Consider the following 24,911-nt stretch of genomic DNA (forward strand, 5'->3'; position numbering starts at 1 on the left):
AGGAAATTGTGCAACGTATGGGAATTTAAATTTCAACATTCAGCAACAAAATACAGCACGTCACAATGTGAAAACACTGTTTGAAGAACATTTATTGCTGATCGTACAGGATGCCAGGTGTTTCCAACAACAGCAAATTGGAATTGGATGTCTTAAAAACTATTGTGAATTATTTTCAGTTACAGCAGGTTTTACTCAGGAGTTCAGCATGGTGATGAGTTCTCACAGTGCTTTGTTGACCAAAGGAGCAACACGGAACAGCAGAATTAAAAACACACACTGTACTGCCACCTACTGGCTAAACATGTGTGGTGCAATAATTGCTGCACCAGTTTATTCCAAACAAAGTTTTCAGGAACCAGATTAAAGAAAACCCACATTGAAACACCGTTAGCACCTTGTCACGGAGAATATCTGACAGAAAGTTGTGTTTACATCTTTTACACAAAACACACCCTTTATTTGGTGAATGGTGTGATTTTTCTTTACATGTCGGATCAGATATCAGCCACAGCTTCAACCTCCACCTGCTCCTGCTCCTGCTCCTGCTCCTTCTTCTCCACAGCTGCTGGTTCCTCCTCCTTCTTCTCCACTGCTGCTGGCTCCTCGATTGCTGCCACCTGCTGCTGCTCCTCCCCCTTCTTCTCCACCTCCTCCTCTACCTTCTCCTGCTCCTGCTCTGTCTTCTTCTGCTCGGTCTTGATCACCACGGCTTCTGTCTTGGTAACTGTGCTGCTTTTCACTGCTGGTCCCTCAAAGGCAGTGATAGAACCACTGCTAGCTTTGACTCCACCAAAGGAGCCGGTGATGTAGGACGGGGTGCGGCAGCTCTCGAGGCCGTAGGCACTGTAGTTCATAGCTGTACATTCACACGTAAAAAAAAAAAAAAAACATGAATGAAAAACATGGACCAAAAGTGTGACCAAACACTTGATATTTGTGCTTGTTTGTTTTTCTAATGCAGGTTTTTTTGCATTTCCACGATCTGTGGTGTCACAATACCTTTGAATGATTTCTGGACATTGTTACTAGTTTATCTATATATATAGAAATGTTTTACAGCAGCAGCAGCATGACTAGGGTATGATACGATACCATACGATACAATAGTAACGGTAAGGTCCAGTGTGTAAGGTAACATTTAGGAGGGTTTCATTTTTAATGTAATATAATATAATATAATTTCTTGTATAAGTGTATAATTGCGACAAAATTTGTATCATTTGAGAGTGTTTTTGACAGTGGAATATATACATAAGGATGGCACCTTGCTTTCGGTAGCCCGGTGCAACGCCATGGTTCTACGGCAGCCTGAATGGACGCGCATTTAGTATTTCATCGCCATTAAACTCGATGAGATTAAGTGTAATGTATGATCATTTTAGTGGTTTTCATGATTTTATGGCAATAATCAGCAGCAGTGAAGCATTTAAAACATTTGCACCATGATCCCAAAAAAGAACTTACATGTCTGCTTGGATATAGTGGTCTTGATTCCAGTTGCTAACCTGTGAAATATTTTTCAAAAGGTCAAATTCCTTGATATATACAGACGAATACTGGAGTAAAAGGATGCTGCTTTTACAGTAGTGTCTTACCGGTCCTCTTCTCCCTCCAGCAGTTTCCTGTAGGTGGCGATCTCAATGTCCAGAGCCAGTTTCACATTCATCAGTTCCTGGTACTGGCGGACTTGCAGGGCCATGTCCTGCTTGGCTCTCTGGAGAGCTTCCTCCAGCTCTCTCACACGGAGTTTAGCATCCTTCACTGCCAGCTCACCACGCTCCTCAGCTTCGGCGATTTGAGCTTCTAAATTGTTTCGCTAGAAGTGACATTGATAATAGTTTAAAATGGACTCACAAACTACACAAAATTGTGACTTCACAGGATTTAAATGCTGATCTGTGTAATCCTCACCTGTGCTTTAACCATGTCAATTTCAGACTGGAGCCTCATTATCCTGCGGTTCATGTCAGAAATCTCAGCCTTAGATAACTTCAGGTCGTCACCAAATCTGCCGGCAGACTGCTGCATCTCTGCGTACTGATACAAACAAGGCACCATGATGAACTGTGTTTCTTTAAGTTCTCTTTAATCTCATGGCAAGTTGATGATGGCATCACACGGTGCACTCACCTGATGGACTGTGTTTGCATGCAGAACTTGTGAGAAAATTACAATTAAAGGTCAAATAAGTTGAGCTGAAGTGAGGTATGGTCCTCTGCAGAATACTGTACATTTAAAAATGACTGGCTACTTTTTGTTTTCTGTGTGTTAACTTTAATGGATTTTGTCTGATTTAATTTTCATACCCACTTAAATGTACTTAAAGGTGAAGTAAGTAGTTTATAGTGACATCTAGTGGAGAGGCTGAAATTTACAACAAAGAACTGCTCCTCTGCTCACCCCCTCCCTTCCCTGAGCGCTACGGTATCCGCAGCTGGTCAAATGTCGTCCTCGTCGTCTTTCTCTGTGTCAGCAGATGAGGTTCGTGAGGCGAGGGAGAGGGCGAGCTACCGCGGCCGTAGCAGACGAAGCGGAGAGAGAGGAGGCGGGACTTCCGCTACAAGTAAAGAGACGCTTGATTTGTTCTCTCGCGTTTGTCCTTACAAGCTCCGGTAGAAACATGGCGTCTCGCTGCTAACAGTGGCAATGCAGTAGCGGCCCGCGACCATTATACAGCGACTAGACAATGCAGGAGCACATAATATGTATAAAAAAGTGGATTTTGGGTTATATAAACCCATAAATACTACACATTGTCCCTTTAAGTCAAAGGGCAAAGGGTTTAGTGAGGCTGCCATCTTGTGCTGATATGATTCTCCAGGAGCCTGAACGGTTTGCGTTTTGCATTTTGAAATAAGTGCAAACAATTCAGGGCTTCATCCACATAAACCCATGCAAACAATATTTAGATTATTTCTGGTATGCAAGGGCCACAGTAGTTCCCTGATGTGCTTGGGAAATAGAGGGGTGAGTTGTAGGTCCAATTTGTTGCACTTTGTAGTCTCTTTGTCACTCATTCTCTCTTTTTTCAAATGTATGTAAGTATTTCAACAGTGTTGGATCCAAACCTTAATTTATAATACATAAACTTATATTTAGCAGAGCAGCGCCTCAATTTCCTGCATGTTTAACAAATCCTTGAATCACTGACACATTTGGCCTTGTTTGTTGTTCATTTAAGTGCTTTTATCCTGTATGTGTACACTGACACCATCATGTCATGCTTTTGTGTTTTGGATTAACAGACAAGGACTGTCCTCAAAGTTGAGTATTGTCTCACCTTAGTCTGGTACCATGACTCAGCTTCTGCTCTGCTGCGGTTTGCGACGTCTTCATACTGGGCACGCACTTCAGCGACAATGGCGTCCATGTCAAGGTTGCGGCTGTTGTCCATCTCCACCACGACAGATGTGTCCTTGATCTGGCCCTGGAGCTCGCAGATTTCCTATAAAGGAAAGCACAACACAAAACTTGTCAGCTAGAACTGCTTCCTGGGCTGGTTTGAGGTGCTATTTGTATGATGTTGAAACACAGCCAAAGAAAACTCCAAGGCAACAAATAAAGTGCCTTTAATGTAACAGCAAGGTTGTGTTCAACTTTAAAATGAATATGTGTAACAGGGTCAGTTACTACAGCATATTTGTAACATACTGCAATTCATTACACCTGATATTTATTTTATATTTCCTTTTCATGTTATAATTTCACAAAACGTGTGTATAGTTTTATTTTGTATATTTTATCCTGACACGGTAGGTTAAGTTCGCATGTGGAACCTTTGTCACTTTTCTGTTCCCCACGTTCACTTTTTCCAGTGCCCATCAGGTATTTATGTGCGTGTCTAGCCCTTACCTCTCCCCTTTTGCCGCTGCACACTGTGGGATAGGTACGTAATGTGCGTTTATGTGACTTCCATATTGTTTAACATTGTCATTATGCACGTATGGAGATTGTCATGCTAAACTTGACATGCTGTATCTGTTTATTTTATAGAGGGCACATTTTCGCTGTGGTTCACATGCTGATGGAAGTTTCTTTTATTTACCCTGTGTCAGGTATGTCGCTATGTGTTTTCGTTTAGTAACAGCCCTTTTGCCGCTGCACACTGTGGGAGAGTGGGCACATTTTCGCTGTGGTTCACATGCTGATGGAAGTTTCTTTTATTTACCCTGTGTCAGAAATAAACGGAGACTACTCCAAACGATATCCATCGAGTGACAAATTCTTCACAACGCAGACAAAACTACACCGGTTACATATGTATGGACACGTTTCTGCCTCAAGCGTCTAGCTGGGAGTCAAACGGATCAGACCAGGAACAGGCCATATTATAATGGTAGAATCTTTTACTTGGACATATGAACATCCAGCAGATGGCAGCAGGTTTGGCCCAACTCAAACAATTGAGAGAATGTAGGAAATACTAAGAAAAAATAATATTTACAAAAAGCAAGTCATAGATCATAAAACCAGGGGGGAAAAAGGACTTTCTGGCCAAACTTGCTGCCCTCTGCTGGGTTTTCATATTTCTACGCTGTCTTGAGCAGGGGTCTCAAACTCAAGTGTCTAGTTTGTGAAGAGAAAAAAAAGGTCAAACTTTGAGGAAAAATACATCAAAATAAGAATATTTATGATGATGTTTCACATAATTTCACAATTAAAGTGTCTGTTTTCATATAGAACGATAAAAAGTTCACAATATAAATGTATTTATGATGCAAATTGAATATAGTCATTAAGAAATAACTCATAAGTTGATAGTAAGTGGCGGGCCACAAGAAATTGATTTGGGGGCCGCATGTGGCCCCTGGGCCACCAGTTTGAGACCACTGCTCTTGAGGCAACTACTCAATGTCCAAGTCAGAAATTCCAACCATTATAAGATGGCCTTTTGTTCCTTTATGCTCTGTTTGACTCCATGAAGAATGCTTTAAGTAGAAACACGGCATACATATGTATTATAAAGTATGCCACTGCATTAAAGGGATTCTTAACAGTTTGAAAGTAAGCGTCTTGGAGTTTTCTCTGAGTGTGATTCATTTGTATGAGACCATAAAATAAAGTTGAGTAAATGAAGTCATTACTGCTTCATAGATCTGCCTCAAGAAGTCAATCTCATCAGAGAGCCCGTCCAGTTTGGCCTCCAGCTCCACTTTGATCATGTAGGCTGCATCTGTGTCCTACAGAGAAAAAAAGAGAGAAAATCACTGTTGCATATCAGCCTGACCCTGAGCTACAAATGGCTTCTTTATAGACTCATTGTGTTTGAAGTCTAATTATATTTTAAAGACAAAGAACATGAACAGACCTTCTTTAAGAGGACAAAGTTGTTCTCACATTCATTGCGCTTGTTGATCTCATCTTCATACCTTTAAAAAAAACAAAAAAAAAACAGAACATGTTGATTATAATTAATCACTAAATCACAGGGTTATGACATCAACACTTAGGTGAATAGTCAAACTAAATAATAGCTTATAACTAGACTGGTATCAGCATCTGGCTATGAGTCATGGGTAAAATTATATTAGAACACAGAAATGCTAAAAGTGGTTTAAGATTATTAAAAAGCAAATGCCTCATATACAGATGTAAAATACAAGTTGTTTTTTTCTAAGTTTAATGGTCTTGCTTGTTCTGCCAGTTTCAAATGTCCAGGACTTTTGCTCAAGTGGATGTCGTTTTTATTTCTGTTTGCACATAATAAAATGTTGAATGGGGAGGGAAATGCAATCAGTGCAGTGAAAAGTCTTAGCATGTATGTTTTTTTTCTAACTCTATTGAATGCATTAATAATTCTGTTTGGCTGAGATCAACAACCTCAGATCCGCTCACTTGTTTTTGAAGTCCTCAACCATTCCTGTCATGTGATGCAGGTCGGACTCCAGTTTGACTTTTTCGTGACCCAGGTTGTCGAGCTGTTTGCGCAGGTTGGCGATGTAAGCTTCGAACATCGCATCGACGTTGGAGCGACACGTGGTCTGTTCCTGCAGAAGTTTCCACTTGGTCTCCAGCATTTTGTTCTGCTGCTCTAGGAAGCGAACCTGCAGAGAGACAAGTCTGTGATGAGTGACCAAACAATATAAAATGTTTCAAGATATTGGCTTGATTAAACCCTGTTGATAAAATTGAACTCAAAAGTCCAATCAATAAAATAATGGACATTGAAAAACAACACAGAACAAAAGTGTTGGAAGGAGGAGATCACTGAGAGGAATGTGTTTGACAGAGTAAGACTGTATGTAAAGAGAGGGTGGAAGTGAAGCATGAAAAGCATGCGCTGCGGGCCATGAAAAAAGGCAGACATGGACATCGGCTAAAAGAAAAATGACAAACTGAACTTCTGCGACCTACGACACCCTCCAAATGTCACATTGATTACTGGTCACTCAGTTCTAACAAATAGTGCCACGTTTCAACACAAAGTGACTCTGTTTTCCAGTTGCAACACAGTTCAGCTGTTTGCAACGTTTTCATTCAGCACCCTGACCCTGGGTGGGGCCCTGCTACTACTCTGCAAACACGACGATAGACACTGTGTGTGTATATGTGTGTGTTATCACAGTGTCTTGAATGCAGAGGAGGGGTAAAAACCAGCCTCAGTGTGATTGATTTACAGGTTAACGTCAAACCCACACTGCTGCTGTCCCTCCTGATACAATGGACACCATTTATGAGTGACAGTGAGCGATAACTAAATAATTTTTTTGATTGATTTCAAATTAAGAGGCATGTAAGCTTCTCTCTCTTGATGGATACGACATATGTCGCTCAGGGTTTGTTTCATCAAGGATTTATGTAGTCGTTGAAAAATGGCTACAAAGCCTCATGAAGTAGATATTATTCAGTTTTTGCAGTCAGGTTTTATTTTTCCGCCACTGTAGAGATGTGATGTACTCCACCGAGTATTTAACACTTGTCTCACACAACCCTTCCTCGTGCCACGCCCTCACTTTTTCTCCCATGAGAGTTTGTACAGGCCCCAAAACAAAAATCGAATTAAATCACACATACTATACACATACTATACATATATATATATATATATATATATATTGAATTAATAAAAACATAAAACATAAAAAATACACTTTGGCAGATGATAGCTCACATATGGATGTGTGTCCCTTCAAAATCCTTGGGCTCTTCATCTCAGCCGAGTGTGTGCATGTGTGTGTTCCAGGTATTACTCATGTTGTGGGGACCTAAATCTTTTAACATGGTCACATTGTGGGGACTTGAAGGTGAAGACATGCTGTATGTGGGTTAGGATGAGGTTAATGTTGGGGTTAGGCCAGTAGGAGCTATGGTTACGCTTAGAGTAAGTTAGGGAATGAATGTAAGTCAATGTGATGTCCTCTGAAGTCATGGAAACCACACAGTGTGTGTGGTTGTGTGTGTGTGTGTGTGTGTGTGTGTGTGTGTGTGTGTGTGTGTGTGTGTGTGTGTGTGTGTGTGTGTGTGTGTGTGTGTGTGTGTGTGTGTGTGTGTGTGTGTGTGTGTGTGTATCCAGGCTGATCCTGTCATCTGAGAACTATGATCTCAACATATAGGGGAAGCTAAGCCATTACTCAACAGTCAGTATCATATATATTACAGTACAGCAGTAGATGACAGATTGTTATTCAGTACTGTTTTGTCAGGGATTATCCCCATTGTGAAGCTTCACCTTGGGCTGTTTTGGCTTGAAATTGTCTAATTTCCTCTGAGGTTCCTGAGTTATTTTCTGCTCTGGGTGGGATTTCATTGTTTTCATTTCATTTTCATTCATGCATGTTCAGAAGACACAAAGCAGTACAGTATGTACTGTAAGCGCATGGCAGAGATAGTGGGGATAAAGTAGCTGTTCTTTTACCAGGTAAGGGCTGCTTTTGAAAGACAATTTTATTCATTTGTTTTTGTAGTTGTATGCATACTGTATGTATATCACATATATTTATATAGTATGTATATTTATATGTGTGCTTATATTTGTTTTAAGTCACCTATGTTTAGTATGTTAGTTCTCAATTAAAAGTATTTAATAATGGCAAAATATTTGATTTTACATGTTATGTCTGTGAGATAACAGACATGTTTATACAGTAACCGTGTAGTAACCTGTTGACGATTTGCCTCTGCAATATAATTTTTTCCTTTTAAAATTATGAGGGGGTGGGGCCCTTTTTCTGCCCACTGAAAAGTCTGTGTGTATATGTTTTAAGCGTTTTCTAAATATTTTATTCTGGACAATAAACTGTATATGCACTATAAGCAGATGTTGCACAGGTAAGACTGCATTGGCTTTCATGGCAGTAAGTGTCAATGTGAAATGACAATAAAGATATTCTACTGTATATACAGTATTTCCCCATTACAACATAAAAGACGTAATATCCCACAGGACATTTATCTTGAAAACCTCACAGCAATCTCCTGCTGACTGACCTTATCAATGAACGAAGCAAAGCGGTTGTTCAAGGTCTTGATCTGCTCCTTCTCCTGGGTGCGGATACCCTGGATGGTGGGGTCAATCTCCAGGTTCAGTGGCGCCAGCAGACTCTTGTTGACAGTCACTGCTGTGATGGGGGCCACTTCGTTGGCCATGCCACCCCCCATACCTCCACCGAAGCCCACATAGCCAAACTCTACTGCACCTCCTCTTTGTGCAGAGCCTCCAGCGACATACCCACCGACCACCTTGAACCCCCCAGCACCCACAGCAGCGCCACTGCTGCCCACTCCCCCATAGGAGCTGCGCACAGGATAGCTCTGTCTGGCACCTCCATAGCCGGAGAAGGAGCGGCTGCTGAAGCCCTGAGATGGACCTCGGGAGGATGACATGGTGGAGTAGGTGGTGGTCTTCAAGGCTCTGACAGACATGGTCACAGTGGAAGTCTGTACTGAGGAGGAGTGAGAGGAGAAACTCTGCTGAGGGGGAGCACAGTCAGGCAGATGGACCCTCTCTGGTGTTTGGCTCTATTTATCAGAACAGGGGAGGGACACTGCTGAGGTGCAATTGGCTGGAGTCTTCAGCAGGGGAGTGAAGGATGAGGGGGAGAAGAGAAGGGGGAGAGATGTCAGGGAAGAAAATGACATCATGTTACACATTTACAGCCAACTGTGGTGCAGAAAAAAATAGTCACTTATAGTCACAGATTGTAATATATAATATCCATACATTATGTCAAATGTCAAATGTAAATGTAAATTAAACAAAAAAGTTATCCATTGTTATTTTGTCCAAGCAGTCAAAATTCATTTCACTCATATCTGGAGGTCTGTTTTTTGGTTTGTTTTTAAGAAGGGGGCGTGTGTGTGTATATGTGTGTGGTGCTACTGGCAAAGTTGGCTTCATCACCCCTTTAAAAAATCTTGACGCCAATAATAGTGAAGTAATCCAGAGAGCTGCAACCCGGAAAACAAAGAGTCACATTGAGCTTGGTCAATTAAATGTTGTATTTTCAAACAAATTAGTAGTATGGGGATTTATTATGATGTTGGAAACCTTGAGTGCACATAAAGTGAATACATCTAAGCAGGTGGAAACTAATTTAAAAACAATAGTCAACTTGATTATTTCACTGCTTTTTAAAAGAATCTAGAAGTGTGTGCTTGCTCGATAAGCTATACCCAGCAACTTCTGAAACATTATTTCCCATCATCGCTTTACATGATAATGACAATCTCTCGTTTTTAAATTGTTTGCTTTCTTGCAAATACTCTGTACTGAATGGGCCGTCATTCAGACACACACAGGCATCACATGCACACACAGCACCAGAATATGAAGTCAAACCTTGGGTATAATGAACAAGTAGACAATTTTATGAGCTTTACTGCAGTTCTCATAGACGTGGCATATTGCAAAGTAAACTGTGGTCACGCTGTGTGATGGTATTTAAGTGTCTGTGGTCAATGGCTGTATGTCTCATAATTGTGAGAGAGTTTTACCTGAGTGCATCCTTCTCACAGATCATTTTAGCTACCAAATGCTTCAGTAAGTCATCACAGTAAATGCTGTAGTTTGAATTAGATTTTTACAGGCGTCACTATCTAATACTTCAGAGTAAAATAACACTTTACAGTGAGTACATTGCACAACTACAGGGTGCAGTTTGCTGGAGCTATGATCATTGGACCAAACAATGAAATACTACACACACACACACACACACACAAAGCCATGCACAAAGATTATTGATGAGCATTCCTTTCATATCAGCCGAGTGCAGAGCAAACAGAGATTGTCTTTTTATTTTCCTCCGGACGCCAACCATAGTTTCAAAGAGCTCTTTCTCTGCCCATAAAAGTACTGAAGTACATATACATATATATATATACATATATATATATATATATATATATAGATTTATATATATGTGTATATATACTTACATATATCTATTCATATTTTCTGCCTGAGAATTGTTGCCGTCAAACAGGACCTGGTCTGCTTGAAGAGGCCTTCCAGGAAGTAAAGATATATTAAATAGCCACCAGTGGGCGACTCCACTGTTTGCAAAAAGAACCCAATGTGAGAACTAGAATTATGATGTCAGTACACATTTTCCTCAGAAGCTAATGATCTTAATTGGTGTGTGCCCATAGGTCTCCTTCCAGTTGGACATGCCAGGAACAGCTTCCTTACTCGGTCCGAACCACCTCACCTGGCTCCTTTCTACGCCATCATGACCCATGATGTACATTTTGTAAATATTTTTCCCTTTTAAGGAAAATGTACAATAAAGCACAGGCCATACAGTATGAGTGGACTCTAGTGGGATTGGCATCTGGTTTCATCCAATAGGTGCTGACATCTGTGGAACATCTCTACATGGTATTGGTCAAGTCACAAATTACAATGTTTCAAAATGGGGAGTTTAGATACTAATGTTTGACGTCACATCTTGCCATACTTTGGTCAAATTTGTTAATTTTGAGACATTTATGACGTGTTTCAGTGATAAAGAGAGTTCTGGAGATGAGTGAGTATTAGCACTAACCGATAGCAGCTGTGTGTGATAGTTTCACTTAAAACACTTTCATTTATCAAACTGTGGAAAGCATGACTGATCTGCGGATCTGCAGACACATGACTCATGAACTTTTCTGAGTAGTGTGATGCTGTTGCCGAGTTTGAAGCAGCTTAACACCCCCCTGCTCAGTCTATTAACATTTTTATCACACAACCATTCTATTCTATTCTATTCTATTGCAGTGATAGCAAGGGGGCGTGTGTCTTGGAAAGCACATATTAAAGTACCTAAAAGGCACAAGCACATTATGCACCACTCCAAAAATGCCCGTTTTGCTTGGCTTGCCTCAAACGGTGACGTGACTCTCCACAATGGAACTGCTGTGCAAAAGTTGGAGGCAACCTTATAAGCACAAGTTGGCCAGTTGTTGTTTCATTAACTTGGTCTCTGACAAATATATCACAGCTTTTCAACAGTGCTGCATTTATTCCACAATGGCTGGATTAAAGCTATTTCAGTCCAAATGCAAGAAACCTCCAAGAAGAGAGCAATTTACAAAGCTCACCCCACCACCTTTGGCCTCTTAAGAGGCCAGTGATGTTTCTGGTTTGTATAAAGCTGCTACATGACACATCGAGTGTGGAATGTGCTGCGAGACACACATATATGCTACAAGTTAGAGAGGAGTGGTGGAGAGAAGGGGGTGGGTATGAGAGTACAATTAGTAAAGATAAGAAACAAGCCCATTGCACAACCACTGACAGACTGGCTGAGATGTTCACTGTGGACAGGGCAGAATTCATGGTGGAGTATATGATGTCCCAAATCAAAGTACAATGCAGGAAAGGATATGTCCTACATCCTACACATTTATGTTTGTAAGATTGATATATGTGGTCTACACACAAACATTATTGTGAAGACAGCGATGAAAGCTGAGAGTTGTAGAAGTAAAAATCAATGAAAGTAGATGCAGAGTATACACAATGACTGCCTGTGATCTTATACACTCTGGAGCCACTTTATTAGGTACATATGACACCTAATAAAGTGACAGTGTTGACACACAGTGTGGTCTCTTGCTGCTGTAGTCCATCATCGGTTTCAAGGTTTGACATGTTGTGTGTTCAGAGATGGTCTTCTCACATACCATAGTTGTAATCTCACGTCTTTATAAACTCACCCAGAGAACTGCCACTCACTGGATGTTTTCTCACCATATTTTAGGACCATTTCTCTGTTAACCCTAGAGTTGGTTGTGTGTGAAAATCCCAGTAGATGAGCAGTTTCTGAAATAATCAGACCAGACTACCAGGCACCAACAGCCATGCAATGTCCAAAGTACTATTATTTCCCATACTGATATTGCAACAACAAACAGTTGCACAGGTTTACCTAATAAAGTGACTGTTAAGTGTACTCTTGGGAGGAGTCAGTTTTAAGAGTTCAGGGGGCCTCACTAAGCTTGCAAAGCTATCAGTACAATCAGTTGTAAAAAATCACTTCCTGCGATGTTCAGTGATTCCTGTTCAAACAAAGAAACTCCTCCAGATATGAATGAATGGCACAGAGCACAGAGACAAACAAACACAATGCAGATGTTCATGTAGAGAAAAGCAAAGGGCGCGGCCGCAAAGAAATGATGTGAAGAGGTTTGACTTCAAGCTTCTCACAGCATAGGCTTGCTTTACTTTGAGACTCATGCCCTCTAGTGACAGGGAGGTGCAAGTGGGTGCTTTTTTCAGCCTAGGAAACTGCAGGCGTGATATCACATGGTCATCACTTCCTGTGCCCCTTGGAAAAATAGCAAATCAGGGATTTTTCAGCCACATGCGTAGCATGGCTGCAGGTAAGACCATCTCTACCACATTCACATCATGTGTGAAATATCTCTGGTGGGTGGATTATCGTGAAATCACATTTTGGTCCACATTTTCAGCTATGTCTGACTCTTGAGCCCATGAATAAAATGTTTTACCCTCTGCTAACATACTTGTAGAGCCAAAGTCATTCTTGGGCAATACAAAAAAAGTAAAATCTAAATTGTTTGTCATATACCACAGACTAATGCATTGTTGCCAAAGTTGGTAGTTGTGGCTGGAGTGATTGTGTTTGCTTTCACCACCGAAACTACTGCTGACTCAGCAAGTTTTTTATTTTTTTGTTTAATCTGTGGAAAGATATTTCCAGAACAGGAAGACAGCTTTTGTTTCTGGCTATGGCTGGAAAAAGTCGGTGGTTTAAGTCCAGTCAAACAATGCAGTAGTTTTGAAAACTCAAATACCATCAAAGACAGGGCCATGAAAATTACAAAGTGACTGTGTTTAGAGAACTCTGAGAACTCTGAAAACGTTCTGCAAAGATATCAGAATCTGTGATCTACCTTTCATCAGTAAAACCATTAAACAGCACCAATGTTTTAAAAGCATAACTATAAGTACCTCCCTCTCAGCCTGGTGGGAATTTATTAAAATCACTAGGTCCTCACATATACCCTGTAAACTTACCCCAATCTGGAACAATCCTGACATCCTGCGAAATAAAGTAATGTTAAACTTCTCAACATGGCACGAAAAAGGAATAAGGTACCTGGAACAAATACTCGAACATAATACATTCATCCCATTCCAGAACCTGATGGAGCAATATGACCTCCACAGTAGTAAGTTTCTCGAATACCTGCAAATTAAATCTGTAATTCGAACAAGGTTTAGAACTAGTAAATGGGAACTGGAACTACCTCCAATAATAAATCAATTTCTAAACCTCACATCTCCCAGAAGATTATCAAAAATGTATGCTCTACTGACAGAGAATGACACAATAATCTCCTTACCAACTAAAAAATGGGAAACAGACCTAGGCATCAGCCCAGACCAAACCTTTTGGAGACAAATATCAGCTAACATGTTCAAAATGATTAAAACCCCAGACTTACAACTCATACAATACAAAGTTCTACACAGAATACACTACACAGGACAAAGAATGTTCAGAATGGGGTATTTACAATCAAACACCTGCTTAAACTGTAATGAAGACAAAGCAGATAATTACATGCATGCTATATGGCTGTGCACACCTGTACATATATTCTGGTATAAGATATGTGAGGACCTATCAGCATGCCTAGATCACACTATACCACCTACTCCTGCACTGTGTATACTGGGAGATTTAAGTCAAATAAATATAGAAACAGGGAAAAAACGCATGCTAATTACTAGCCTAAGCATCGCCAAGAAAACAATCCTCATAAACCCCCCTCGTGCAGGGGGGGCGGGGGGCTGCGGGTGTGGGCTGGGCTGCCCTGCGTCGTAGGTGGGGGGGGGGGGCCTGACCTGACCCTGCCGCGCCGGTGGTCCCGTGGAGAGCTGCAGCGTCGCCCCGGTCTGAGTGGGCTGGCCTCTGCTGGGCTGGGTGGGCGGGAATACACGGCTCTGCTAGTCAAGAAGCTAGCAACCGGCCTGGGTGGTCAACCTTGCCTGCCCTCCATGCTCCCCCACCGGATCTGGTATGTCACTCCCACACACACAACTAGGGCATTGGGGGAGATACAGGAAGACCATTGGGGGGGTTTGGGGCGGGCCCACCAAGTAGTGGGTCTATCCCCCATCTTCCCTGGGGAGAGCGGGGTCTCCGCTCTCCACATGGATGTATAATATGAACTGGATAGAGCACCGCCCCTTCGCTTCCGTTCATTCCTATGAAGCTGCTCACCCAGCGCATATGCCAAAAAAGTTTTTGACTTCCGCGTTTATTTCCGGGTTATGGGGCCCATAGAGCATGCGCAGTAGTGTCCCTACTATCATTCCTCTCGGCTATGTGAACGAGCCGTCCGCGTTATCGACTTGCTCGGCGCGTACATGAACAGCGAAAGGCATGATGGGAGTATGCTAATGACGTGAGCTAGCGGATTTCATGAATACCGGCGTCACGTTAACTTCGGCTTTAAACCATGGATTTGTAAATAAATGCAAAATCAACGATAGCGAAGTGAATATAGTGAAGCTGAAAAGTACAATGACGGAGTTAAAGATTAAAACGATCAATAAAAATGGTTTATTTGGGTTAGGACCGTGACTATTACTTTATATGTGTTACAGGAATCGTGTTGTTTTTGTCTGATTTCCCTTATATACTTATATAATTATTATTAGGAACAATAACAACGTGTTAAAGTAGGTTTATAACTCCCGATTATTTCACTCAACACGTTTGTATTCAACTATAATTCGCGTATTCATCACATTTAACAGTAACTTTATGAACCGATTGTGACGATAAGACAAACAGCCTCCCCGGGAATCAGTGGTGAAGTGACCGCAGATCTCAGTGCATCACACGGTCACAGCTCCGTAGTCCACACCGTCATCAGTGTCACGATAACATCATCACACGGTCACAGCTCCACAGTCCACACCGTCATCATTGTCACGATGTCCGGGACTGAACACAGTGATAAAGTGCAGCATGTCAGTCTCCTCTCCTCAATGAACCCACACAACAGCTCGTTAATACATCGATAATACGTTTTAAAATAAATGTTAATGAGCGCTGAATAAACAACTAAAACTTGCTTTGTCATAATATTTTAAAAATGTAAACGGAAAACCCCGCATTGTGTTCATTTATTCACATTTCTCATAAAGTTTTCATATCGTACGGAGCTTTCACTGACAGTAGCGCTGTTCCCGAGACGCCACATGACCGCGCTTTGCTGTGCTCGTACACAGCTGTGACGTCACTCTGAGAAATAAGATTTGTCTGGGCTTTTTATGACCTTTAGGAATGTTTTTCTAACATGAAACTCTGAAAATTCCAGTTCATATTATACATCCATGGCTCTCCCCCAATATTTTATGGCATATTAGACACTAAGGCTTGGGGGTGGGGTGGGGCATATCGACAACCCCGCTGTCAGCAAGCAGCGGGTTGTTGTCGCCTCATCCTCCCCCCACATTTTTAATCCATACTAGATACCAACATCCCCCATACACACATCCCACAGCACACATACATACACACCACACCAGATCCTGGTGTGGGGTGGGGGATGGGTGTGGGGGACCTCCCGGGTACCTGTGTCCCGCCCACCTCCCGGCTGGGCTGGGATCGGCGGTTTGGGCTGGGGGGCGGCTGTGGGGCTCCGGGGCGCTGGCGGCTGCGGTAGGAAGTTGGGTCCGCTGTCGGTCTGTCGGGGGGAGCCCCGGGGGACCTGGCCGTGGCTTGCCATGACTCCTGGGAAGGGTGATGGTGGGCGGCGAGCTGGTCGCCCGGCTGGGGCTGACTTTGGGCGGCTGGGATCCCTACGTGAGCCTCTGCCTGCTCCCCTCTGGGGGGGAATTCGTTTGGTTGGCTCCGGGGTAGGCGTCGGGGATAGCTGTGGCGGGCTCCGGCCTGCCTCCTGGGGTGCGGTCTGGGGGAGGCTCTGCTGTCCCTGGTGGTGGGCTGGGCTGCCCTGGGGGCCTGGGTGTGCCCCGGGTGTGGGGACCTGGGGCCTCAGTGCCTGCCTCGGCGTGTGGTGGGCTAGTCTGTGCCCGTGGTGCTGTTGCCTCCTTCCCCCTCGGGGCGGGCTCTGGGCGGGGGGGCTCCGGCTCTGCGGCTCCCTGCCCTGGTCTTGTGCGGGGTGGAATTGCAGCTGGCCCTGGGTCGGGCGGCTGCGGGTCTCTCCTGGCACAGGGGGCCGGTGGACGCTCCATGTGCCTGGGTAACTGCCCATCTTCTTCCGGGGGGCTGGGGGGCGGCGACGCGGTTTTCACCACGGATTCCCGACCACACCAAGTGACAACCTCCGCACATACATATACATGGATGCGCGAATGCACAGACATACAGATACACACACAGACAAACTCTGGTTCATGATAGAACCAATATAAACTGATACAGCCGTTATAAACAAGATCACCTTTTCTATATGTGGTTGTTAACAAATTCTAATGGTACTGTACTTATACAAATGCATATCAGTGTTATTAATGTTGTAATGTTATCATTATTTCCTTGTCTCTCTCTCCCTCTCTCCCTCCCTCCCCCTCTCTCCCTCCCTCCCTCTCTCTTTCTCCCCATCTCTCTCACACCTCCCTTGTCTGTCTAAACTTTGGCACCTATTGGCTTTGTTTGAGATTCATCACACAAGTTACAGATCTCCAGAGGATACATGTTCAAGAATGTATTGATCACTGAAACAGACATCTACATGTGTTAAAAAAGAGAGGAATTTCACATATTAACACATATATATATGAGTTTCTATTTTGAGATGGATTTTACCTCCTGATATGAAATTAATCTTGTCTCCATGTGAGAAACCACAGCACAGGTGATTGTCCACTGTCACAGTTCTAACTCAGTTATGCTCCGTCCTGTGAAATGTCTTCACGCTCAAAATGGACATGACATCCCACAGAGAAAATGTCTCAGTCGGCACATTTCGCTGTGCAACTCTTACTCGTTTCCAACTGTCCCAGCCATAAAACTGGAATGTGGATCCACACACAGCAAAAAAGCTTTTTACTTTAATTTACTTTAAATTATTTTTAAAAATGGCAGTACAAATAGTCAAAGGTGTAATATTATGCACACGTTTGCTCTTGTCATGGTTTATTTTGTGAATTGGATCAACATGGTTTGTCAGAGTGGGTCCATTTATAAAGAAAGGTTTGGGAAACACTGCTTTAAACAATCTGGTGAGTGGATTGATGATTCAGAGCGGAAGGGAGGATGTAGGGGAATTAGTGTGTCTGTTTAAGAATGTATCACACTCACATGCACATCCACATTCCTTACTGTATTTTTCAAGTTGCACAAGGTCATACAGAACTATGAATATGCATTTATGCAAATACACATGTTCAGCTTGGTGCTTAAGAGTGTGAAAGTGAAAAAGGAACCTGGACAAAGAGAGCAGAGGAGTGGAATTCATTCAAGGCCACAGCAGGCTGTGAGCAGTGATAATCAGTAATCCAAGATTTGTGAGGCACTTAGACTCTTGTTGTAGTTTCCAAATTCCTGCTGTGCGTTACCATGACTCACAGACTCAAGCTTCTACTTCTGCTTTTTTTTTTCATTCCTTGTCTTATCATGAAAAGAGATGGGTTATCATTCACAAAAGAACATCTTTATATGCACACATGAGGTTAAATAAAGGTTATTTTCTTTAAAAAAAAAAAAAAAACAACAGATCTTTCTACTGTGAATATGTATCAAACTGTATATTTTCAAGTTAATTCAATGTTCCTGTTTGTAAATTGTTTCTTTTTGAGGAGGTCACCAGAGAGGCCCACAGGTTGCCAACACAACATTCAAACAAACAACACCGTCATGAGGTCTGACTCATGCTGACTTAATTCACCATTCCTCTTTTTATCTGTCCTAAACCATGGGTCAGACTGATGTGTTGGTGTTGCTTTTGCTTCTTCTTTGCTTTTTGCAGCCGTTATGCTGTTTTTTTTTCTCTCACATTGAGTATCAAAAACCAGAGACCAGGAAAACAAATGCAAAACGAGGGGTTGAAACCTGATCAACCGTGAAGGTGACGTGAACACAGCACAGACAAAACCAGATTGTATCTGAGCTCGGGAGGGTGTTGGAGCCTTTGCCATTTTCTCTCCCGGGGCTTGTTTTTGTTATCCACTTCTCTGGCAGCCAGTGGGAAAACCCTGAGCTTCAACCTCACTTTAACATTTCAGGGTCAGAACACGGCTGCTAACTGCAGAAAATCAGTTTCTCTCTCTTACATAGTTTTAAAGAAGCAGTGCAAGATTTTTGTTGTTGTTATTATTCTGGCTCTGTTTGTGAACAGAAGTGATTTATTTGCGTGCTGCATACTTTGTCTGAAAACAGGCTCCGTCAAGCAAAACTATCACACCTGACAGAGGGAGCGTTTGTGTGTGTACAGCAGCAGTACAGGGGCAGGTGGGGGTGCAAATATCATTATATCCCGTCAACTACCAGTGTTTTTTTTAGCAGTTCTGAGCATAGAATTCTTTTCTGAAACCTGTTTTTGTCTCATTTTACTAGAGCAATGTTACTGCAGGCTCCATCTGTTCATAAGATCTAAACACTGCTACACGGGGTTATTACCAAATGTTACGTGTTTGCGAGGCAATTTTGTTAAAAGTTAAAAGTTACGCACTTTGTATTTAATATTTTTCTAGGGGTTCACACAGGGTCACAGGGCAAATTTTTCATACTGATATATCATACCTATTTCTCATGGCTATCATGGCTTAAAGGGTAATTGTTAAAAGTCTCAATACTACTGATGTTCTGATAGTTGTCTTTAGTATGACCGGTGAATGAGGGCATCTTTTCTTGCCTTTTGATTGTATTCCGAGCTCCGTATCAGCTAACAATGTAGCCCTTGGGTATATTTTTGTAGCTTGGGTGTATACTTTTGGAGGTTTCATTGTACACTTTGTGCACCCTGTGACCTTGTTGAAATTTGATCACAGTCAATCTGATAAACAGTTCTTTCTCAATAATTTTGCACTATATAGAATATAAACTAGTGACATTTTTTTTTATTTGAACAATACAATTAAAAGAGTCTTTGTTGTAGCTGCTGTATCTGGCTTTCAGTTCAGTCTCGATCTGAGGGAAGAAAAGATCTGTTTATTTTGGAGCATGGCTGACCACAAACTTAGAAAGTATGCAGTAAATATAGACAGGATGCCTTTTATAGGCAAACCTAGGAATTTTATTGCTTCCCCAAGAACTAAGCCTGGCTTTGCAAACAATAATGTCCCAGCGTCCTTCTCTGTTAAAATATGCACTGTTATGCTGAACAACGCTCTTGCTAGTGATTTCTTTCAGTGGCTGTGTAGTTTGTGTGATCTCTAAAGTTCAGGCAATGAAACTGATTTGCCCTGGTTGTTCCATTGTGAATGATTTAACACAAATGCCTCAAACATTTCCTTGGAGATGGAAAATACACAGTGTGTTTTAAAGAAAAGGAACATGTGAGTGAATGAGCGCACAAGAAGAAAGCAGGGAGGGGGAGCAGAAGAAAGAGCAGACTGGGACCATGTTGCAGTGGGCAGGGTCTGAGAGGCCAGCTGTGATTGAGGGAGAAGCAGGAGTATAAGTTCCCCTCTTCCTGTTGCCAGCGTCACTTTCTAGCCAGCCAGCGTCGAGCTTGAACATCCTATTTTTCACTTCATTCTCTGTCGTGTCTGAACTTCTTCAACATGAGCTCACACTTTCAACGCATCTCATCAGTCCGCTCTACACCCCAGTACAGTTCCAGCATTTATGGTGGAGCTGGTGGATATGGAAGCCGTGTCTCCTCTGCCTCCAGATCTTCCCTGCACTCAGCTGGCCCAATGACATCTTCATCTGCCTTCAAGCTGAGCAGTGGTATGGGTGGAGGTATGAGTGCAGGTTATGGTGGAGCCGGTGCATCCATGGCAACCGGCGGTGGTGGGATCCTGGGCAATGAGAGGGGAGCCATGCAAAACCTCAACGATCGCCTGGCCAACTACCTGGAGACAGTGAGGAACCTGGAACAGGCCAACAAGGAGCTGGAGATCAAGATCAGGGATGCGCTGGAGAAGGGAGGGCCCGACATGAGAGACTACACCAAGTATGAACCCATTATTGAAGACCTGCGCAGACAGGTGAGGATGAAAATGATGAAAACTATTAAATCTTCTTTGCTAAGAGACAGGGAGAGATGAGAGTTAAAATCAATCATCATCACAGAAAATGTCTCAAAAATGGACCTACTTGTGTATATGTTGAAATGTTGAAAACCAGCATTGAGTTCGCACAGAGAATGGAAGTATTTCTTTTGTTAGTTATCAAATTTCTTTGTGAGAGAATGAAGGGTGTGGTTGCTAAGCTGTAGCCACCCCCACCCCTATCGTAAAAACTCATCTATGCCACAAACTGGCCAGAACTTCCCCTGGTGAATCACAACCACGAGGTATACCATCATGAGGGACAGACTGAGACACCCTCAAATTGCCCTCACCAGACAAAAGCGTTTCCAAATGCTCCCAGTTGTAAAAAGTGATTTTGCATGCATGCTCTGCTGTTGGAGGGCCTTGATGTGAAACAGATGTGTGGTAATGATACACACACTCACACAAAGGATCTTGGACTGCCAGTGGGAGTGTGTGTATGTGTGTGTGTGTGTGTGTGTGTGTGTGTGTGTGTGTGTGTGTGTGTGTGTGTGTGTGTGTGTGTGTGTGTGTGTGTGTGTGTGTGTGTGTGTGTGTGTGTGTGTGTGTGCGCACATGCATGTGTCCACTCTGGTACAACAATCAGCCCCCAGTCAATGGAGTCAAATGTCACATTCCTCTACACACCCCACTTTTTCAGTGTCACATAAAGTAACACATTGATGGGGGCACTTTGTCTCTGACACATACAGGGACTTTTTTGTCTGAGACAGGATACCATGAAAAATGTTTAAAATGTACAAACACACTCATGCACAAAGAATTTTGTGGCCGCTGCACATGCAAACGCACGGCATGATCTGGATACAGAGACAATGAAAGACAGAGCAGCTGGCTGAAATTGGAGAGATGAAGAATTCTCTGTACGACTTTCTCAGACAGGAAACACTTTTTTCAACAAAGCTAATATGAACCAGATTTAGTTTTGGCTCGGGAACTCCCTATCTTCCTGTTCTTCCATTTGTAGATCCTCTTTTTTGATTTATGTAACGACGGATTCAGCCACGTTGTGGCCTTGAAATCTGCAGTTGCTATCGTTACATAACGGCAATACTGATTGAAATCATGTGTTGAACTCAGTAGCTGTGCAAAAAACACATTATGATTTGAGCAGACCTTTCAGTGATGTAGTGAATTGGGGAGTGTTCTTCTCAACCAATAATACTAGGAATAAACCAAAGATCATCAACTAATGAGGGTTATTTTGTCATGATTTTCCTTTCCTCCCCAGATCTTTGATAAAATAGTGGATAATGCTCGTTACGTGCTCCAGATTGACAATGCCCGTCTTGCTGCCGACGACTTCAAAGTAAAGTAGGTTGTTTGGTGTTTAATCTTAATGTGATTTACATTCATTTACACAGCATACACTAGCAATATGCATGAGGCACACCGAACCGCACTATCCTCTTACTAGACAAACACAGCAGCCATCTTTGTAAGAAGAGGTCCATACAGAAATTGACCAGTTCTTGTTGTTGTGTATCTGTATTATGTGATTTCTGCAGAAGGACTGTATCTGTACAGTTTCTCTGGAAGCCAAGCTGTGCCTTTTTGTGACGTTCCACTACATAACAATAATAGTTTGTGTCTGCTCACTTCAACAGGTTCGACAATGAGATGGCAATCCGCCAGTCTGTGGAGGCTGACATTGCTGGCCTGAAGAGAGTCATTGATGACACCAACATGAGCAGGATGAACATCGAGAGTGAGATTGAAGCTGTGAGGGAGGAGCTCGCCTTCCTAAAGAAGAACCATGAGAACGTGAGCAAACCTGACATCCTCACACTTCACTATTCTATCATATCACAGAAAACATCTTTAAACATCAAACTCGTTGTGTTGACATGCTCTGTCCTGTAGGAGGTGATGGAGCTGAGGAGTCAGATCTCTAATTCAGGCGTACAAGTAGACGTAGACGCCCCTAAAGGTCAGGACCTGGCCCAGATCATGGATGACATGAGGTCAAACTATGAAAAGACTGCTGTGAAGAATGCAGAGGACCTCAAACGGTGGCATGAAAATCAGGTAATGAAGTGTTCAATGAGTGTGATGATAAAGAAATACACTGGTGAATTCTTAAGTCTAATTTTTCCATCTGTCTGTCAGATTGCAGACGTGCAGGTGGAGGTATCACAGAACACAGAAGCTCTGCAGGGGGCCACAACAGAGAAGAGCGACTTAACCAGACAGATTCAGACCCTGGAAATTGAACTTGCCTCCCAACAGAGCTTAGTAAGAATGTATTTCACAAAAAATGTTTTACTCTTCTATTTAATCCAGCAATGAGAAATAGTTGAATCATATTTGTGAGTTTAAATACCATAACTAAATGACTAGATAACACCTTTTTAATCCTTTATCAGAAAGCCTCATTAGAGGACACACTACACAACACAGAGCTACGAAACAACATGGAAATGGAAAAGTACAACACCATCCTTGTTCGCCTGGAGGAGGAGCTGACCAACTTGCGTGCAAACATCCAGCAACAGACGCAGGAGTATGAGGCGCTCCTAAACATGAAGATGAAGCTGGAGGCAGAGATCGCCACTTACAAGAGTCTGCTGGATGGTGGAGACTTCAAGTAAGAGTTATAAAGAGGTGGAGCAGAAAAAAAACTGATGGAGGCAAGGTGGTGATGGTGGTGGAGGTGAATACCAGAGTCACTTGTTATTATAGTTTGCATGGTCAAGTATAACATCATATTTGCAGCATAATAACAAGCAGTGCTTTCAGCTGACAGTGGTCACGTGACCAGTTCAACGTGGATAAATCAAAGTTTCCTCTGTGTTTTGTACAGGCTCCAGGACGCACTCGATGAGCTGGTGGCCTCAAGTTAATTTGAAACAGTTGACGACAAAATAAGTCACCTTCACTATCAACTGTGGAGAAAATGTCCCACTGACCCAAACAACTGCAGTCATGTTTTTGAACCAGCACCACACACTGTTCAAGGCTGTTTTCACGATCAACCACCACCTGCCACTGAGCAGCAACATGAAAGTGAATTAAAAAAACTTGTTGAACCACAGCCTTGACTCTTGTGCTTTGTTACATCATGTTAAAACATATGCATGTTTTGTGATTAGTTGTTGTAAATGAATTAACATACACTGCATATTAAAAAATGCAGTGTACATGTCAGTTTACATAGGATTTCTGATGACAGAAGAACCTCTCCTAAAAAAGTAATCACCAAATGTCACACATTATGTTAGAACTTAAGAAAATATAAAGACAATTCACTGTGATCAAAGGTGCAATATGACACATGCACAACCAACTCTCCCAACTCGTTTTTGTGACTGACTTTAAAACGTCAGAGTTCAGAACAGCCACCAGGGGTCAGTGGAGTATTATTTTCTGATGCTGTGACAAGTCATAGGTCAAAAGTGAAGTTTGGCTGTTTAATCCTGTGACATCTCGTCAACGAGCATTATTGTTATTATTATAGAGCTGAGTGTGAGTCACATCAGGACAGGGACTTGTACTGATAACGTGTGCATTCCTCCATAAGACAATAACACATGTGTGTCCTTATAACCTGAACTAACTAAACTCAAATGAATGTGATTTCAACTGTAGTTGCCATTGGTTTGTATTTGATATTGTCAGCCACAGTCATTACTCTTGTAAATTATTTTGTGTTTCTAATTATTATTAGTATTTTTATTATTCAGTTTATATATGACAGGGTGTTTCTTTGAGTGAAACTCTGAACTTGAGGGGTTTTTTTTAAATACATATTTATGTTTAAATAGGATCAGATCACCTGAGGCATATGTCAATACCAGAGCTGACAAAATCCTGCATGGTAGCTCAAAGTGAAAACACGGTCTACTTTTTAATCTTAATGTATTTTTCACTCAGGTTTTTTACATCTCCTGCACCTTAATTTCAGTCTCATTTTTATTCTCAATGATTGTTTTGATTAATCATTTCATTGCATGGTCTGAACCACTGTGCTTTTACTGTAAATATGACAATATACACACACCAGCCACTATATTAGGTACATATAACTCCTAATAAAGCAGCAGACTGGCACCTGGGGTGGTCTTCTGCTCCTGGGTTTCTTCATCGTCTTCCTCCTTTTATGATTTATTGTAATTATTATTAGCATATAGTCTGTCAATCACATGACGCAGTGACTTAAATCTTCCTTTTTGTAAAGTGCATCAATAAACAAGCCTTCTTTTTAAAAGTTCATAGCTATAACATTTATTCTTAAAAATCTATTGTCAGAAATCAACATCCA

At 42.1% G+C, this 24,911-nt stretch overlaps 3 protein-coding genes across 4 annotated transcripts in view; 1 reads left to right on the forward strand and 2 right to left on the reverse strand.

Moving 5' to 3' along the window:
- The window catches only part of LOC310929420 (intermediate filament protein ON3-like), a gene marked incomplete at its 5' end in the record, with an annotated part of 48,809 nt that extends 39,944 nt beyond the window's left edge, over positions 1 to 8,865 (reverse strand). Inside the window, one exon of the mRNA XM_083892177.1 lies at positions 8,560 to 8,865. Coding sequence (XP_083748303.1) covers positions 8,560 to 8,865 — 306 coding nt within the window. The remainder of the gene's footprint in view (positions 1 to 8,559) is intronic.
- On the reverse strand, positions 1,595 to 7,659 carry LOC310929716 (intermediate filament protein ON3-like; the record flags this gene model as incomplete). Its single annotated transcript, XM_083892561.1, has 7 exons — positions 1,595 to 1,819; positions 1,915 to 2,067; positions 3,284 to 3,448; positions 5,088 to 5,183; positions 5,312 to 5,372; positions 5,839 to 6,047; positions 7,636 to 7,659. 7 exons carry the CDS (start codon positions 7,657 to 7,659, stop codon positions 1,595 to 1,597), a joined length of 933 nt encoding a protein of 310 aa, XP_083748687.1.
- An 11,234-nt stretch (positions 8,866 to 20,099) lies between the features above and the next one.
- Positions 20,100 to 23,675, forward strand: LOC310929417 (keratin, type I cytoskeletal 18-like). 2 transcript variants are annotated; one of them, XR_014592871.1, is made up of 7 exons: positions 20,100 to 20,584; positions 21,882 to 21,964; positions 22,258 to 22,414; positions 22,514 to 22,678; positions 22,760 to 22,885; positions 23,017 to 23,303; positions 23,454 to 23,675. XR_014592871.1 is itself a non-coding variant. In XM_083892174.1 (7 exons), the coding sequence occupies exons 1-7, from the start codon at positions 20,156 to 20,158 to the stop codon at positions 23,491 to 23,493; spliced, it is 1,221 nt and encodes a 406-aa protein (XP_083748300.1). In that variant the 5' UTR covers positions 20,100 to 20,155; the 3' UTR covers positions 23,494 to 23,675. The 2 variants fall into 2 exon arrangements, 1 of the variants encoding a protein (XP_083748300.1); XM_083892174.1 differs by having other exon boundaries at positions 23,017 to 23,237.
- The last annotated feature ends 1,236 nt before the right edge of the window (positions 23,676 to 24,911 follow it).

Source organism: Microchirus variegatus, assembly GCF_963457635.1.
Source record: "Microchirus variegatus genome assembly, chromosome: 7".
Classification (NCBI taxonomy): Eukaryota; Metazoa; Chordata; class Actinopteri; order Pleuronectiformes; family Soleidae; genus Microchirus; species Microchirus variegatus.